The sequence below is a fragment of the Eublepharis macularius genome, chromosome 3, assembly GCF_028583425.1.
Source record: "Eublepharis macularius isolate TG4126 chromosome 3, MPM_Emac_v1.0, whole genome shotgun sequence".
Lineage (NCBI taxonomy): Eukaryota > Metazoa > Chordata > Lepidosauria > Squamata > Eublepharidae > Eublepharis > Eublepharis macularius.
Genome location: NC_072792.1, coordinates 173,214,115 through 173,229,205, shown reverse-complemented (window position 1 = coordinate 173,229,205; position 15,091 = coordinate 173,214,115). Strand labels below are relative to the sequence as shown.

General features: G+C 45.0%; 1 protein-coding gene across 1 annotated transcript in view; it reads right to left on the bottom strand.

Annotated features, from left to right (window-relative positions):
• ME3 (malic enzyme 3) overlaps nt 1–9,547 on the bottom strand; it is a 128,478-nt gene extending 118,931 nt beyond the window's left edge. The window contains exons 1-2 of the mRNA XM_054973609.1: nt 9,472–9,547; nt 8,460–8,685 (exon numbers count right to left, since the gene is read on the bottom strand). Of these exons, the coding sequence (XP_054829584.1) occupies nt 8,460–8,654 (195 nt within the window). The 5' untranslated portion in view covers nt 8,655–8,685; nt 9,472–9,547. The remainder of the gene's footprint in view (nt 1–8,459; nt 8,686–9,471) is intronic.
• Between the last annotated feature and the right edge of the window lie 5,544 nt (nt 9,548–15,091).

Genomic DNA, 15,091 nt, shown 5'->3' with positions numbered 1-15,091 from the left:
GTCAGCAAACCTAGTGTGACCCCCAAATTCGCCATTTTGACTTCACTCCTCCCTTGTGCAAAAATCAAACCTCCGTTCTCTTTGTATCATTTTCAGTTTCCTCGGGACAAATTATTCCCATTAAGTTTGCACCATTTTGCACCAGTGGTCTATGAAGAGCCTGAAAGAAGCCATGGAAACGGCTAAACCAAAATAGTTTAATGAGTCTGCTCCTCCATTGGACATGGTCTCAGTCACACCATATTTCCTCAGGGTTTGCCTTCAAGTTATCCTCTTCCAGCAGCATTTGGGGTGTCTGTCCACTACAGCTGCAACTTGATAGTTTTCACTGCTGAGCTGGCCACACAGTCACTGAATGGGGAAGGAGAGCAGGGAGCCGCCACTCAAAGCATGTCAATGATACAGCCTGATGGGCCACCTAGGCCATGTTTGCATAAGGACGGTCCCTGCTTCTGCCTCCAGGAATTCACTAGAACAACTTTTAAATCCTTCCCCTCACAGCTCTAATGCCACTCAGAGCACACAGGGGCTTAGACGCTCTATTAGCCTGCTCTAAGCCTGACAGAAGGGTTTCAAAGCAGGGATAGGAAATCCATGGTCTGTGTGCCAAACAGGCGCCCACGGGACCTGCTCTCTACTCAAGCTAGGGATCCCATTCCCCTGGTGGGAGTAGGGAATCCCCAGCTCCCACTTTTCACCCCCGCCACCGCTTACCTGGCTGGCAGGGAAAAGGTGGACAACGGGCCTCCCAGGTACGTTCCCGGGGGCATGCATGATGACATCAGTGACATCATCGCGCCATCCCAAGAACGCAGGCCAATTTGGGCCCCAAATGGGGCACTTGCTTTCCAGCTATGCATGACAATATCACTTCCCGGAAGTGATGTCACTGTGCCGGTGTGGGGCTGCACGCGCTTTCCAGGGCACCAGGAAGTTAAGTGCTGGGTCCTCCCTCCTGCTGGGAGCATAAGGGAACCTAGAAACCCTAACCAAGCAAATGAGGCCCAGCCCCTGAGGCACGAACAGCGATTGTGGGAGAAGTTGACGACCACAGCTTATGTCCACCATCACCTCCCAGACTTGTGCAGCAAGCTGCTGGGCTTGCGGCAAGCAACTTTTGAGGCGGTGCTTCTGGGGCTTGGCTTCCTCCCCACTTATCGGGTCAAGAACAAGCCTTCTCTCTCTCCCATCTTTTGACTGGCAAAATTCTCCTGGCAAAATGGAGTTTGTTAGCACTCAAGCCAAAAAAGGGCTGCCCACTCCAGCTCGAACTCTATGTGCTGATGAGTGCAACTGCGTTCCAAGCACAGCCATGCTCTATGGCCTTGGTCAAATGAAAGTATGGAGGGTTTGAATGTTTAAACAGAACCTCTGTGCACAGAGGCAGTATACCTCTAATTTCGAAATGTTGTGAGCAGCCAGGGAACAGCTATGGCCTTGAGGTCCTGCTCCAACATTTCCCATGGGCAGCTAAAAGGACTACATGGATGCTGATCTAACCCAGCAAATAAAAAAGCCACTGTAGTGTAGCAGTTAAGAGTAATCAGACTCCAATCTGCAAGATCCAGGTTCGAATCCCAACTTGGCCATGGAAGCTTGATGGAGGACCTTGGGCAGGGCTCTTTTTCTGGGAAAAGAGGTGGTGGAACTCAGGACCACACAATGATGTCACTTTGGGTCAGCTGGAACAAGGGGAGAGTTTTTAAAGTTTAAATCGCCCTTGGTGAAAATGGTCACATGGCCGGTGGCCCCGCCCCCTGATCTCCAGACAGAGGGGAGTTTAGATTGCCCTCCACACCACTCGGCGCAGAAGGCAATCTAAACTCACCTCTGTCTGGAGATCAGGGGGTGGGCCCACCGGCCATGTGACCATTTTCAAGAGGTGCCAGAGCTCCATTCCACCGCATTCCCGCTGAAAAAAAGCCCTGACCTTGGGTCAGTCACTTGCTCATAGTCTAACCTACTTCAGAGGGTTGTAGTTGGGCGGAAAAGACAGAGGAAAGCAGAATGATGCTGTAAGCCTCTTTAGGTCTCCATTGGGGAGAAGAGAAAAGCAAATATTTCTAAATAAATACAACTCTTAAGTTGGTGTAAATCTATACCATTATACTATAGTGACATACCTACTACTAATTAAAAAGTCAGCAAAATGCACTTTGGAGGCTGGGGGGCAGTAGGTGAAAGGGGATACCATGGAGAAAACTTCTGTGTGGATCTTTCACTTCCCCTGCAAATGTCTCAGCAGTGAGTGTACAGTGGGAAATCATCCCCATGTGGAAGCAATCTTAGATTGTAAGCTACTTATGACCTTTCCATTTGGACAGAAAAGCAAAATAAAAATAAATGTACAGTAATACCCAGAGGGACGAGAGACCCCACCCAAACCATCATCTGGGAAACGAAGCCAAAAGAATCATGCAATCCTGTGCAGAGTTATTTCAGTCTATATGCATGGATTTCAGTGGGGTTGGCCTGGAGTAACAACGCATAGGATTGCCCTTTCTACACTGCAGCGTACTCTTTCTTGCATTCCTGCAGCACTACATAAGAAAAGTGGCAGAGAGACCTATTTGGAGCAGCTGACAAAGCATTATAATGCTGATAGGCTGCCACATCCCTTTTTGTTTAAAAAAGAAAGGGAAAAGAAAAATGCCGACTCCTGAACTTTACATCTGCAAGGCTTGCAAATGGCACTTCTCCAAAAGATAGGGAAAACTACACTCCAAAGTACAGAAATTATTCCTCCTGCTAACCAACTACACACACACATCAGAACCAAGGGACGTTTAATAGGGGAAAGGTGAGGATTAAGGCTTGGGTCAGACTTTCAGAAAAATGAGATGGCAAAATGGAGTGCACTACTTGAGACCACAGAGAGGGAATTACTGTTTGGAATGAGTCACTATGTTTAAAAAACCCTCCCTGCATGTAGAAAACTAGCACAGGAAACATGGATACGGGCAGAAAATTTCTCTGTGCCCTACAAGTTTTTCCAAATGTAAGTAGCTGTTCACATAGGGATACCTTCCAAAATGCAATCCTCCCTCTGCATGCTGACATGGTGCAATCCATTGTACCACCTCGTTCCCTCACATGTATGAACTAGGCCAGGGGTGGGCAATTGTTTTGGCTCGGGGGCCACTTTGTGGGAGCGGAGGTTAGCGGAGGGCCGCACCTTTTAAAATGATTGCATTCATTAGTTAACTTTGCATTTCAGAAAAGGTATAAATTGTATCATAAAAATCGATAAATATAAATTAAATAAAATAGTGGTAGTTTTATTCAATTTATTTATTGTGCTAATTTCATGTCATCTATAGCTGCAAGCACATTTAATTTTAGAAGGAAATCTCGGTTCAAGGCGGATTTTTCTGACTGTCTTGGCGAGCCACAAAAAACTCTGTAGCGGGCCGCATGTGGCCTGCGGGCCGCAATTTGCCCACCCCTGAACTAGGCCTTAAGAACAATTCACACACACAAAGTAGTAGCAGAGACTGCAAGATGCAAGATTCTGGCCTAGTTCTCTCTGCCGTAAGCATGCTGATCACATTGTATATGCACATTCTTTTCCAAAGGGGAAGAATTTAGCCATAACATTTCCCAGTTCCTGCAGACCATGGCGGTACAACCCAAGAATGTTTATTCCCTCAGCTGTTGTCTATGTGAAAAAGTCCTTTTGGGAAAGATTGACTTCTCGGAGGTCGCTCATCTGTACAAACAGCAGTTCATATTCATTGTCTACAAGTTCACTGAAATCCCCATTTTAAAAAATTAAACACGGATCTAAATACAAGGAGCTGCATTATTAATTTTTTTAAATCTTCTTCTTTCTCCAGGAAGGAGATAGATAACACAAGATAGCACACATGCCCCCGTTCGATCCTCCAACAGCCCCACGAGGTAAATTAAACTGAGAGACAGCAACAGATTTGAAATCATTCACTTTATGGAAAACCATTCACTGGGCTTTATGGAAAAGCACACCACCTGCTCCTAGGTGGATAACTCTATCCTCTACACCAGCTATCACTCAGAGGGCCATTTCTCATTTTAAATGTAATTCTCAGGTATGGATGGACTCCGTACAAAATGCATACTATGCTCATAGTGCTATCCAAAACAGAATCACATCTTTCTAAACCCGCTAACAGCAATGGACTTGCAGTGAAATCCGAAGCAGAGTTACTTCAGTCTAAGCCCACTGAAATCAAGGAGCTTAGACTGGAGTAACTCTGCTTACGACCTCACTGTTTGCTTTTTCAGAGAAAAAAACATATGTCTACTTGCACACAGTTGCGTTCGACAGTTTGTTAGGCCCTGAAGCAGGCCAACTTAAACCATTCAATTTGTTCCACTTTGCATATCAGTATCTCAGTATTATCGGCTATGGCTGTCAGCAGATCAAGGGGGGTTCAGGTTGAGATCTTTCATATCACCTGGCGTTTTTAACTGGGACCTTCTCCATGAAAGACAGATGCCGCAACAGTGAACCAAATCCGGCTTTTCTTCCATAACAGAGCTCAATATGGCACGTGTGGGATCCAGGCTGTCTTAGCTTACCAAGGCTGCAGCATAAACACACATGATGCTCACTTACACTGACTCAGGCCACCGGTCCATCAGGTTCAGTACTGTCTACTCAGACTGGCAGCAGCTCTCTAGGGTCTCAAGCGGAGGCCTTTCACATCACCTATGACCTGGACCTTTTTTTTTTTTTTTGAAAATTTTTATTGGGTTAGAATCCATTATTTTTACATTTACATTCAATTTTCCCCAATTTTTTCATCTCTAACCCCCTCCCTTTCCCCCCCTTTTTGTTGACTTCCAACAGCTTTCCAACCCTTTGTCTCCTTTCCCTTACTTCTATTAGATTCCTCTATCTAAAACAAATATATATTCTCCATTATTCTAAGCAGTACATCCTTAACTATTTTTAACATTATATGCCCAAACTGTAAGTCTTTGTTTCCATCTTAGATAAACAATTTATCCCATTTTTCAATTTCAAATATTTCTATATATCATAAACCATGTAAATCATACATTCATTTAGATCAAACAATTTAACTTATTCTCTATATGTTACTCATTCTATCTTTTTGTAATAATTCTATATATCTCTCATCACGTAGTCAATCAATTTGACTCATCTGTATCTTCAGACATTCAGTTTGGTACATTTTACAAAGCTTACCAAAAAAAAGAAAATATTGTTAGTTAATCAATCCTTATATTTAATCCTTATAGTTAATTATTTTCTATCTATATTCTGTTTGTTAACCTATATATATCTATATATATGTCAATCTATTACTCTGACTGCTTATTAATTCACATTTATCTCTTCTCCCCCCGGTAAAGTCTCCTCCCTCTACTTCAGTACTTCAGTAGTTCTCAAACTGCCACAGTTTTCCTCCCACCTCCCATTTCTTCTCCAGGTATTGTTTCAGCTTCTCCCAGTCTGTGTTGAACTGCCCTGAGTCCAGATCTCTCAGTTTTCTTGTCATCTTGTCCATTTCAGCCATATACAGCAATTTGTAAGTCCAATCTTCAATAGTTGGCACTTCTTGTACTTTCCATTTTTGCGCATACAAAAGTCTAGCTGCTGCTGTCATATAAAATATCAACGTCCTGTGTTGGGCTGGAATTCCCTCCATTCCCAAGTTCAGTAGCAGGAGTTCTGGGTTCTTATTAATTTGAAATTGTAAAATTTCACTCATTTCTCTTATTATTTCCCCCCAGTACTGCCTGGCTACCTCACACGTCCACCACATATGATAGAGGGAGCCCTCATGCTTCTTACATTTCCAGCATTTATTAGAAGTATTCAAATTCCCTAGCGCAATCTTCTTTGGTGTCATGTACCAACGATAGATCATTTTGTAAATGTTCTCTTTGATATTAGTACATGTCGTTGTCTTCATTGTAGTTTTCCACAAGTATTCCCATGCCTCCATTGTTATTTCTTTATTAAAATTTATAGCCCATTTCACCATTTGTGTTTTAACTGTCTCATCCTCGGTATACCATTTCAACAGTACTTGGTATACCTTGGATATTCTTTTCTTGTCCTCTTTAAAAAGGGTCTGCTCTAGTTCCGAGTTCTCTGTTCGTATACCTCCCTTTACAGAGTCCGAGTTATACAAATCTCTGATCTGTCTATACTGGAACCAATCGTAGTTCGGTGATAGTTCCTCTTGCGTCTTTATTCTAAGTTTAGATGCTTCTATTTTAGTTATTTCTTTGTATGTCAAACATTGTCGTTCGTTGTCAACAGCTCTCGGGTCTATCACCTCATATGGAACCACCCACCAAGGAGTTCCTTCTTTTAGGTAAATTCTGTACTTCTTCCAGATTGTATATAGACTTCTCCGTACAAAATGGTGCAGGAACATCGAGTTGACCTTTACTTTGTCATGCCATAGGTATGCATGCCATCCAAATATTTTTTTATATCCCTCTAGGGCTAATAGTTTCTTGTTCTTTAATGTCATCCATTCTTTCAACCAAACTAGGCAGATTGCATCATGATAAAGTCTCAGATTGGGCAGTTGCATTCCGCCTCTTTCCTTTACCTATGGCCTGGACCTTTTAACTGGGGATGCCGGGTATTGAACCTGGGACCTCCTGCAGGAAAACCAGAGGCATTTCCACTGAGCCACATCCCCTCCCCTGTGCCTGCTTAGCATTTCACCTCTACATTCTTGACTATTTACACAACAGGCTGCCAAGCCCTCCCTGTCTCCTCTAGTCCAGATGTCCATTCATTTGTTTATTCCATCCTTCCTTGTTTTCCCCTCCTTTAGCCATGGCAGGAGGAAATGCACAACGGAGATATTCAGCATGCAAACCCAACATCCAATAGGCTTATAACCAGCAGAAAATCAAGAGAAGACATGTACAAATATAGTCTCCCAAGGCCAACTAACGTTTTAATGTTTGGAAGTTTGCTGCCTCGGGTGTCCTATTTGGGTGGAAAGGTGGCAGATAAATGTTTTAAATAAATAAAAATAAAATAAAACTAGGATCATCAGGAACTTGGAAACGTGATTATGGGGAAAATGAAGCTCTTGTTAAGGCTCAGAGGGCTATCCCAAGCATAGTCATACCTTTCTAAACCCATTGACTTCAGTGGGCCTAGAGGAACATAACTAGGTTTAGAATTGCACTGTAACATTGCAGACTTAATTGTGTAACACTGCATACACATGCACTGTTACTAACCCACAATCCTGCCACACACAAGCCCTGTTCACAAGCTACAGTAAACTCTTGTACAATCTGTGTATCGGCGTATGCTTGATTTTTCTTTATCCATGCATTCAGTAATTCTCCTACTATGTTCAACACATGTACTGATCAGATCAAGATGAGTAGCCGTAGTCTGTCTGTAGCAGTAGAAAAGAGCAAGAGTCCAGTAGCACCTATAGCAAGAGTCCAGTAGCACCTATAAGACCAACAAAATTTGTGGTAGGGGATGAGCTTTCGTGAGCCACAGCTCACTTCTTCAGAAACAGCTAGAATGTGAGTGGATCTGTCCTTATATCTTGGAGAATGGAGTGACTGCAGAAGCCGTATGATAATAGCTGGTGAACTACCATTGTCAGCCTGCCATTGCCATTCACCAGCTATTATCATACGGCTTCTGCAATCACTCCACTCTCCAAGATATAAGGACAGATGGACTCACATTCTAGCTTTATCTGAAGAAGTGAGCTGTGGCTCACGAAAGCTCATACCCTGCCACAAATTTTGTTAGTCTTATAGGTGCTAGCGGACTCTTGCTCTTTTCTACATGTACTGATCAGTGTGTGATTCAAACCCCACATTTACCCATGCAGTGGCCTCTGGTTTCATTTGTAACATAAACACGTGTTGGCTCTCTCTTACAAACAGATATATGCAAAGCATATGTGAGTTCACTGTAACACAATAACAGGGCTAGAAGGAACGTTAGAGAGGAGGTACAATGAATTCACGCCAACAGTGGGTCTGAAATGTCACATAAACAGGGTGCCCTCAAAGAAACAGCTTTGAGGAACACCAGCACAACACTGCATGTATGAAGTGCCATCAAGGTATAGCTGACTAATGCTGACCCCTTACTGGGGTTTTCAAGGCAAGAGATGTTCAGAGGTGGTTTGCCATTGCCTGCCTCTGCGTAGCAACCACTGGACTTCCTTGGTGGTCTCCCATCCAATTATGGATCAAGGCTGACCCTGCTTAGCTTCTGCGATTTCACAAGATCGGTTCAGCCTGGGCCATCCTGGTCAGCTTGCAACCTAGGCTAGCAGCAGCATATTTACAACAAGCACAGCACAAGTCCAGCTGGTTTCATTCCACCCTTCCGGGACATCCTTTGAAAAAGTTGGCAGGCACCAAGGTGACACATGTCACTGCTCCACAAAAAAGAACACATCCCAAAGACCAAAGCAAAGAGGGGCGTGTGTGTGTCTCACCTTGTTGAGATGGGGGTTCCGGGTGATGTCGTAGCCCCTCTTTTTGATCATGGCGCCTTTCGTAGGGGGGTGAGAGGATACTCCTGAGTGGCAAGCTCTCCCCTGGGGGAAACTGGGAAGCTGAAGCCCGGGCATGGCCCCCACCGCCCGGAGAAGGCAGCCACCGCTTCGGCTAGAAAGGGTCACAAGCAACATCTTCTCCAGAGAGCCAGTGAAAGGCTTTCGCCTGCAAAAGAGAGAGTCCCAGGTGGGCAACCAAGCAGCAAATGAAACAGGAGACGGGCATTGGGGACTGAACAGCATTTAATTTGTGCATCTGAGCTTTGACTCACGGAAAGTTTAAGCCGGAATCAATTATCTAAGAGTGCCCCGGACTCCTGTTTTATATTGCAAATATTATATTTCCCTTGAGCCAGGCAAATTCAACCCACCCACCCACCTCCAAGGGGCTATCTAAGGTTACCAACTCTGAGTTGGGAAATTCCTGGAGATTTGGGGGTGCAGCCTGGGGAAGGTGGAGTTCGGGGAGAGACTTCGGTCGGGTACAATTTATTGATTTGTTTTTATTTATTTACATTACGTATAGTCCATCTTTCTCACTGAGACTTTAGGAGAATTATGCAGTGTGGGTCAGAACAGTCAATATCCAAAACAATATAATAGGATATGTGAATGCATATTTACAAAAATTTAAAAAACAGCAAATATCCAATCCAGAGCTGAAGAAATGCTGCAACAGAGCATAAGCAATCCTACAACTGACACATTAAACAACACAGGAACTACCCAGCAGGATCATAAACAGCAACAGCAGTGAAGTCTAGGGTCCCTCCAAAATGCCAGAGCCCCCCCACAGCTGCCACTCTCTCCAGGGCAAATGCAGTCTGGAGGAGATCCGTTGCAATTACAGAGATCTCCAGGCCCCAGCTGGAGGCTGGCAACCCTAGGTCTCCATCCCCTCTCCCCCTCCCTCTCGCCCACGAGCAAGCCATGCAAAGGAACCCCGGCTTACTTCGGGCTCGAGCGCTTCCCTTCGCCGGATCGGGCTTCCTCTGCATCCCAGGAGCCTCGAGAGGAGGCGACCCCGCCAAAGCGAAAGCAAACCCCAGGAAGCAGATCGAGCCGGCCGGCCACTGGCTGCGGCGCCTCCGCCTCCCGGTCCCTCCCTCCCAGGCACCTGTTAAGGAAGGGATGGATGCTCCCGGGAGGAGGAGGAGGAGAGGAGGAGGAGGGATTGGCGGCTCCTGCTAGCCTTGCTTCGGGGCCCGGCCGAGGAGAGCGGTAGGCTGCATTATGCCCAGCCTTCCCCACGCCTGCCTCCCCGCAGAGGGGACACTGTGGCAGGCCTGGCTGCTAGCATTGCCAGCTCCAGGTTGGGAAATTCCTGGAGATTTGGGGGGAGGGAGCCTGGGGAGGGCGGGGTTCGGGGAGGGGCCTCAACGGGGTATAATGCCATAGAGTCCACCCTTCAAAGCAGCCATTTTCTCTGTGGCTTGGAAATCAGTATTCCGGGAGGTCTCCAGCCACCACCTGGAGATTGGCAAGTCCACTGAGATAGCCCCTTCCTACAAGCAAGTTGGAATGAATGAGTACTGGTTTTGATGTGGCACTTAACTTATTTATTTATTTATTTATTTATTTATTAGATTATTAGTCTGCCCTCCCTGCCAGGCGGGCTCAGGGCAGAGTACAACATAGTGCAACATTAAAAGTGTTGCACTAAGACTGGGAAGATCTATCTGTCTGTCTGTCTGTCTGTCTGTCTATCTATCTATCTATCACCGCTCATACAGCTACGGATTTAAGCAGGAATTAAAATGGGAAGAAACTTACTTAAATTTCATTTCTCTGGTGTTTAATTATTGCTCCAATATATTTTGCCAGAGAAAGTAACAGAATCATTTGTATCCCATAATAACCATGTCACCTGCGCTCTCATAATAGGTTGTTCCATGTTTTTAAGTTAAGAGATGATTAAGCTAGCCCTCAACTCACTAAATATGGGACACTCAATAATTATATATTCAATAGTTTCAATTTTATCCTCATTCTGTCATGAAGTTCCGCTGGGTGACCTTGGGTTAGTCACTTTTTCACAGTAAACTGACTTCACAGGGCTATTGTGAGGATAAAATTGGTGCGCACGTGTGTGTGTGTTTACTCTCTGAACTCCTTAACAAAAAGGGTGCTGTAAAAGTTTAATAAAGGCCTCTTCCACATAGAGATTTTTCTCTACCTTGTTTCCTGTATTAGAGTGCTTAAAAAAAATAAAAGAACTTCCCACATGATGTTGTTTGGTAAACATCCTCTTTCCTGCTTTCCCCCTTCCTCAGTATGATCTTTCCAAAACCTGCTTTACTCCAATGTTTGTTTTTACTCCAGTGTTTTAGAGCCAAAACACACGTTAAGAAATACCTAGGTTCAGCACGTGTTCTCTTACCTCAAGGTTTGCTGGGATGTGTAGGCGTCCTGGAAGCTTAAAGTTTAGCATTTACAGAGCAGCAGAAAGGGGAAGGGAAATACAGGCGCCTGTATTTCCCTCTCTGCTGCTCTGTAAATGCTAAACTTTAAGCTTCCAGGACGCCTACGGATCCCGGCAAACCTTGAGGTAAGAGAACACGTGCTGAACCTAGGTATTTCTTAACGTGTGTTTTGGCTCTTAGTTCCACCATGTTAGCCTGGCCTCTCAAGTAGGGTTGTCAACCTCCAGGTGCTCTCCAGGGTCTGGAGCTCTTCTGGAATTACACTGACAGCCAGTGCAGAATCTCTGTGGAGTATGGGTGGATGGGAAAATTTGGGGTGGGGGTAGAGGAAAGCCGAAAAATTCCCATGTGTAGAAAGAAGCTCTGCCACCAATGTGCCTGACTCTGCATTTGTTGCTGCCACAGAAGCGATTGGGAGAATAGTGTAGATGACTGGAGAAGGCAATGGCGAACCACCCCGTGACAAAAGTCTGCCAAGAAAACGTCGTGATGCGACGTCCCCCGCCATGGGTCAGTAATGACTCGGTGCTTGCACAGGGGACTACATTTATCTTTTTTACCTTTGGTCAAAGCTGCTGACGTTAATATTAAAAATGATTTATGATCATTTTGGATATGATAAAGGGCTAATCTAGCACTTTAACCACTGTACCATACCGTCTCTTTGCCTGATATCTGAACTGAGTCATTCTGGCATAAGCCACAATTGAACTGTTGTCTCAACTGTAGTCCAATGGCAATTCCGAAACTAACCAATTTTAGTCCAGTTAGAAGTTTTTCATGAGACACAGCCCACTTCATCAGATGCATGAAGCATATATCCATAGCAGTTATTTATGCTTAAAGTTATAAGCGACTGTAATTGATCAGTTTGTCTTTAAGGAGCCTCAAGACATCTTTCTGTTGCTTGTGCTGTTATGTTGTCTTCCTCATAAAATAATAGGATTTGCAGATGGAAAATACAAATAATTAGTACTACATATAACTCACCCACATATCTCGGTCTACCTGGGAACTGACCCAAAGCCTGCCAAAATGGAAATTTCAGTGACTGATTTCCTTAAGGCCAAACAAATAGGGCAAAAAGTCTCATAGAGGAGGGAATTCTGTCATCTTCATGTTCCCCACCACCACCATTGGACTCGTTACACTTCCTCAGAATAGAGGCAAGAAATTTTATATAAATGGCTTTCGCCACCCCACAGGGATGCCCTGGCAGGTCTCTGCCGTTGTACACTTTGTTGCCCGGTCAAGTCCTTACAGTAGACTGAGCCTGCTAATTAGTTTTAATTAGGCCAGTTCGCATTTCAGGTTGTCAGAAGTTGTCGCTGTTTTGCCTAATGGAGTCCAGCAAGGAAAAAAAAGGGGTGGCAGGCAGCCGAATGTACTGTGGGGCTTAATCTTGTGCCTGCTGTGTGTGAATGTGATATCAGAGGGTCTGGACTGGAAGAAGCATGCTTAACATGTATATTTTCTTGCTGATTTCAGTGGCTAGTCTTAGCCATTGGATCGTCTTTCGTATGAGGAAAAGCTAAAGAGTCTGGGACTTTTCAATTTTTTAAAAAAAGCTAAAAGAAAGGGGGAGCATGGCAGAGGTTTATAAAATTATGTATGAGGTGAAAAAAGGACAGAGAGATACATGAAGAAATGCAAAAGGTAATACAGTTTCGCTTTGTGCTGAACTCTAAAAATACGTTATTAAATATCTTACCAATTAATATTATAAATATACACAACAAATTATTTAAATATATGCTGACAGCAGCAAGAGTAGCACATGTAATCCGTCTTGACTTTCAGTGAGAAAGGCAGACCATAAATTATATAAATAAAATAATAATCCTACTATATAAAAGGCTAGCGTATTCAAGACAACTCACTTCCTACCCTGGTGCTCCTCCAGAGGGCGCTGCTATGGAGGGAAGCCCAGATGAGGCAGCCAGACGTCCAGAGAGCATGCCACGGCGGGAAGCCCAGGCTGGGATCAGGTGCGGAGCAGACAGCAATGCCTGTCCCCAGCCTTCACCCAGCTGGGATCAGGCACAGAGCAGGTGGCAATACCTGCCTTCTCTTTACCCAACTGGGATCAGGAGTGGAGCAAGTGGCAATGCTCGCCTGCCCTTCACCCAGCTAGGATCAGGAGAAAAGCAGGTGCCAATGCCTGCTCCCCTCTTTTCTCAGCCAAGATCAGCAGTGGAGCAGGCAGTAATGCCCGCCCACCTTTTACCCAGCTGGGATCAGTAGGTGGCAATGCCCACCGCTGCCATCACTCAGCTGGGATCAGGAGCGGAGCAGGTGGAAATACCCATCCCCTCTTCACCCAGCTTGGTTTAGGAGCAAAGCAGCTGGTTATGCCCGCTCCCCCTATCACCAAGCTGGGATGGAGCAGGTGGCCATGCCCACCCCCTTCACCTGGCTGGGATCAGTTGTGGAGCAGGAACAAATACCTGCCCTCCTTCACCCAGCCAGGTTCAGAAGCGGACCAGGTGGCAATGGCCACCCCCCTTCACCCAGCCTGGATCAGGAGCAGAGCAGGAGGTAATGCCATTCAAACTGCCGGAATCAGGCACGGAGGAGGCAGCAATGCTCCCCCCACTTCACCCAGCCGGAATCAGGTGCAAAATAGGATGCAATGCCTGTCCTTTCTTCACCCAGCCAGTATCAGTAGCAGAGCAGGTGGCAATGCCCACCCCTGCTTCAACCGGCCGGGATCAAGTGTGGAGCAGACGGCAAGGCCTGCCCCCCCTTCACCCAGCCGGGATCAGGTGCAGAGCAGGTGGCCATTCCCGCCCCACCCCTTCATCAGGCTGGGATCAGTGACAGAGGAGGAGGGAATTCCCGCCTGCCAGCCCTCCTCTTTTTAGAGCCCATTGTCTTTTTTCTCACAACAGGCTTTGTTGCTAGCAATAAATAAAATGGAAAGCAGAATTCTGCCTAGATTTGACAGAATGGATGAATAAACTATACAAATATGCGTCAATGGCAAAATTAACATCTTACATACATAATAGGCCAATTCTAGACTTTTAGGAAAAATGGAAAGTTTTTTTTGATTACATAGCTGAAAATTAAGAATAACTATCAGTAAAATAGCTTAGTTATTACATTTGTAATTAAAATGTTAAATATAAATGTATTTTAATATCAATAAGTACTATCGTATCTTATAGAAAGGGTCTTAAGAAATTTAATGAAGGGGATGTTGGGGAGAAATATTTTCTGTTTTATATATCTTGTTTTATATATATAACTATCTCTGATTTCCACAACTATGTTCTATAATACCAATTTTCTTTTTGTATTCCCTCTTACTATTATTGTGTCTTTCAAAATAAAAATAAATTCTTTACCAAAAAAGTACAGAGAGAGGAAGCTTTTTAGGGTCTCATAGTGAAAACACTATATTCAGGGCCGATACTTAAAGAATCAGCTCCACGGAGACCCCACTGATTCCAGTTTGAACCAGAAATGATGTCATTGGAAGCCCGCAGAGCGCACCTGCACCATGTCACCCTGTGCTCTGGCCAGCCTTCTCATACCTCCCCTTCCCAAACCGGTGAATGGTGGCAGGGGAGCAGCTGCTGGGGGGGGGGGCTGGTGACCCTACACGTAAGGTTGTTGTTTTAAGGATAACATGGAAGAGAGGAGAATGACATTGTAAGCATCTGAGAGCCAAACTACAAGTGACGCCTGACGCTAGTTGGATACTTCTCCGCTTCCCTCAAGTTTTGATGGGAAATGTAGGCAGCTTGGCCGAATGTTGGACAAGTGACAGTTGAAAAGTCCATTGGACAGCAGTCAGAGAGCCAAGCTGCGAGACCAGGATGCCAACATTTCCCATCAAAACTTGAGGGAAGCTGACTAGTGTCCCAACTAGTGTCAGGCATCACTTGTAGTTTGGCTCTCAGGTCTCCACTGAGGAGAGAAGCAGGGTATAAATGTCTAAATAAACAAAGAGGAGAGTGGAGAGGTGGCCTGAAAATCTTGATAAAATAAAGATGCATATCTTGCAGAAAGTACTTTCTCTTTTGTACAGACTCACTGCTTCTGGGGATGGTCAGAGAAACCAGGCAGCCATTTGGGCAGCAAAAGGCGGGAAAAAGCCCAGGAAATGGGTCAAGGGACTGCCTCAGGAAGAGTTGGATATAA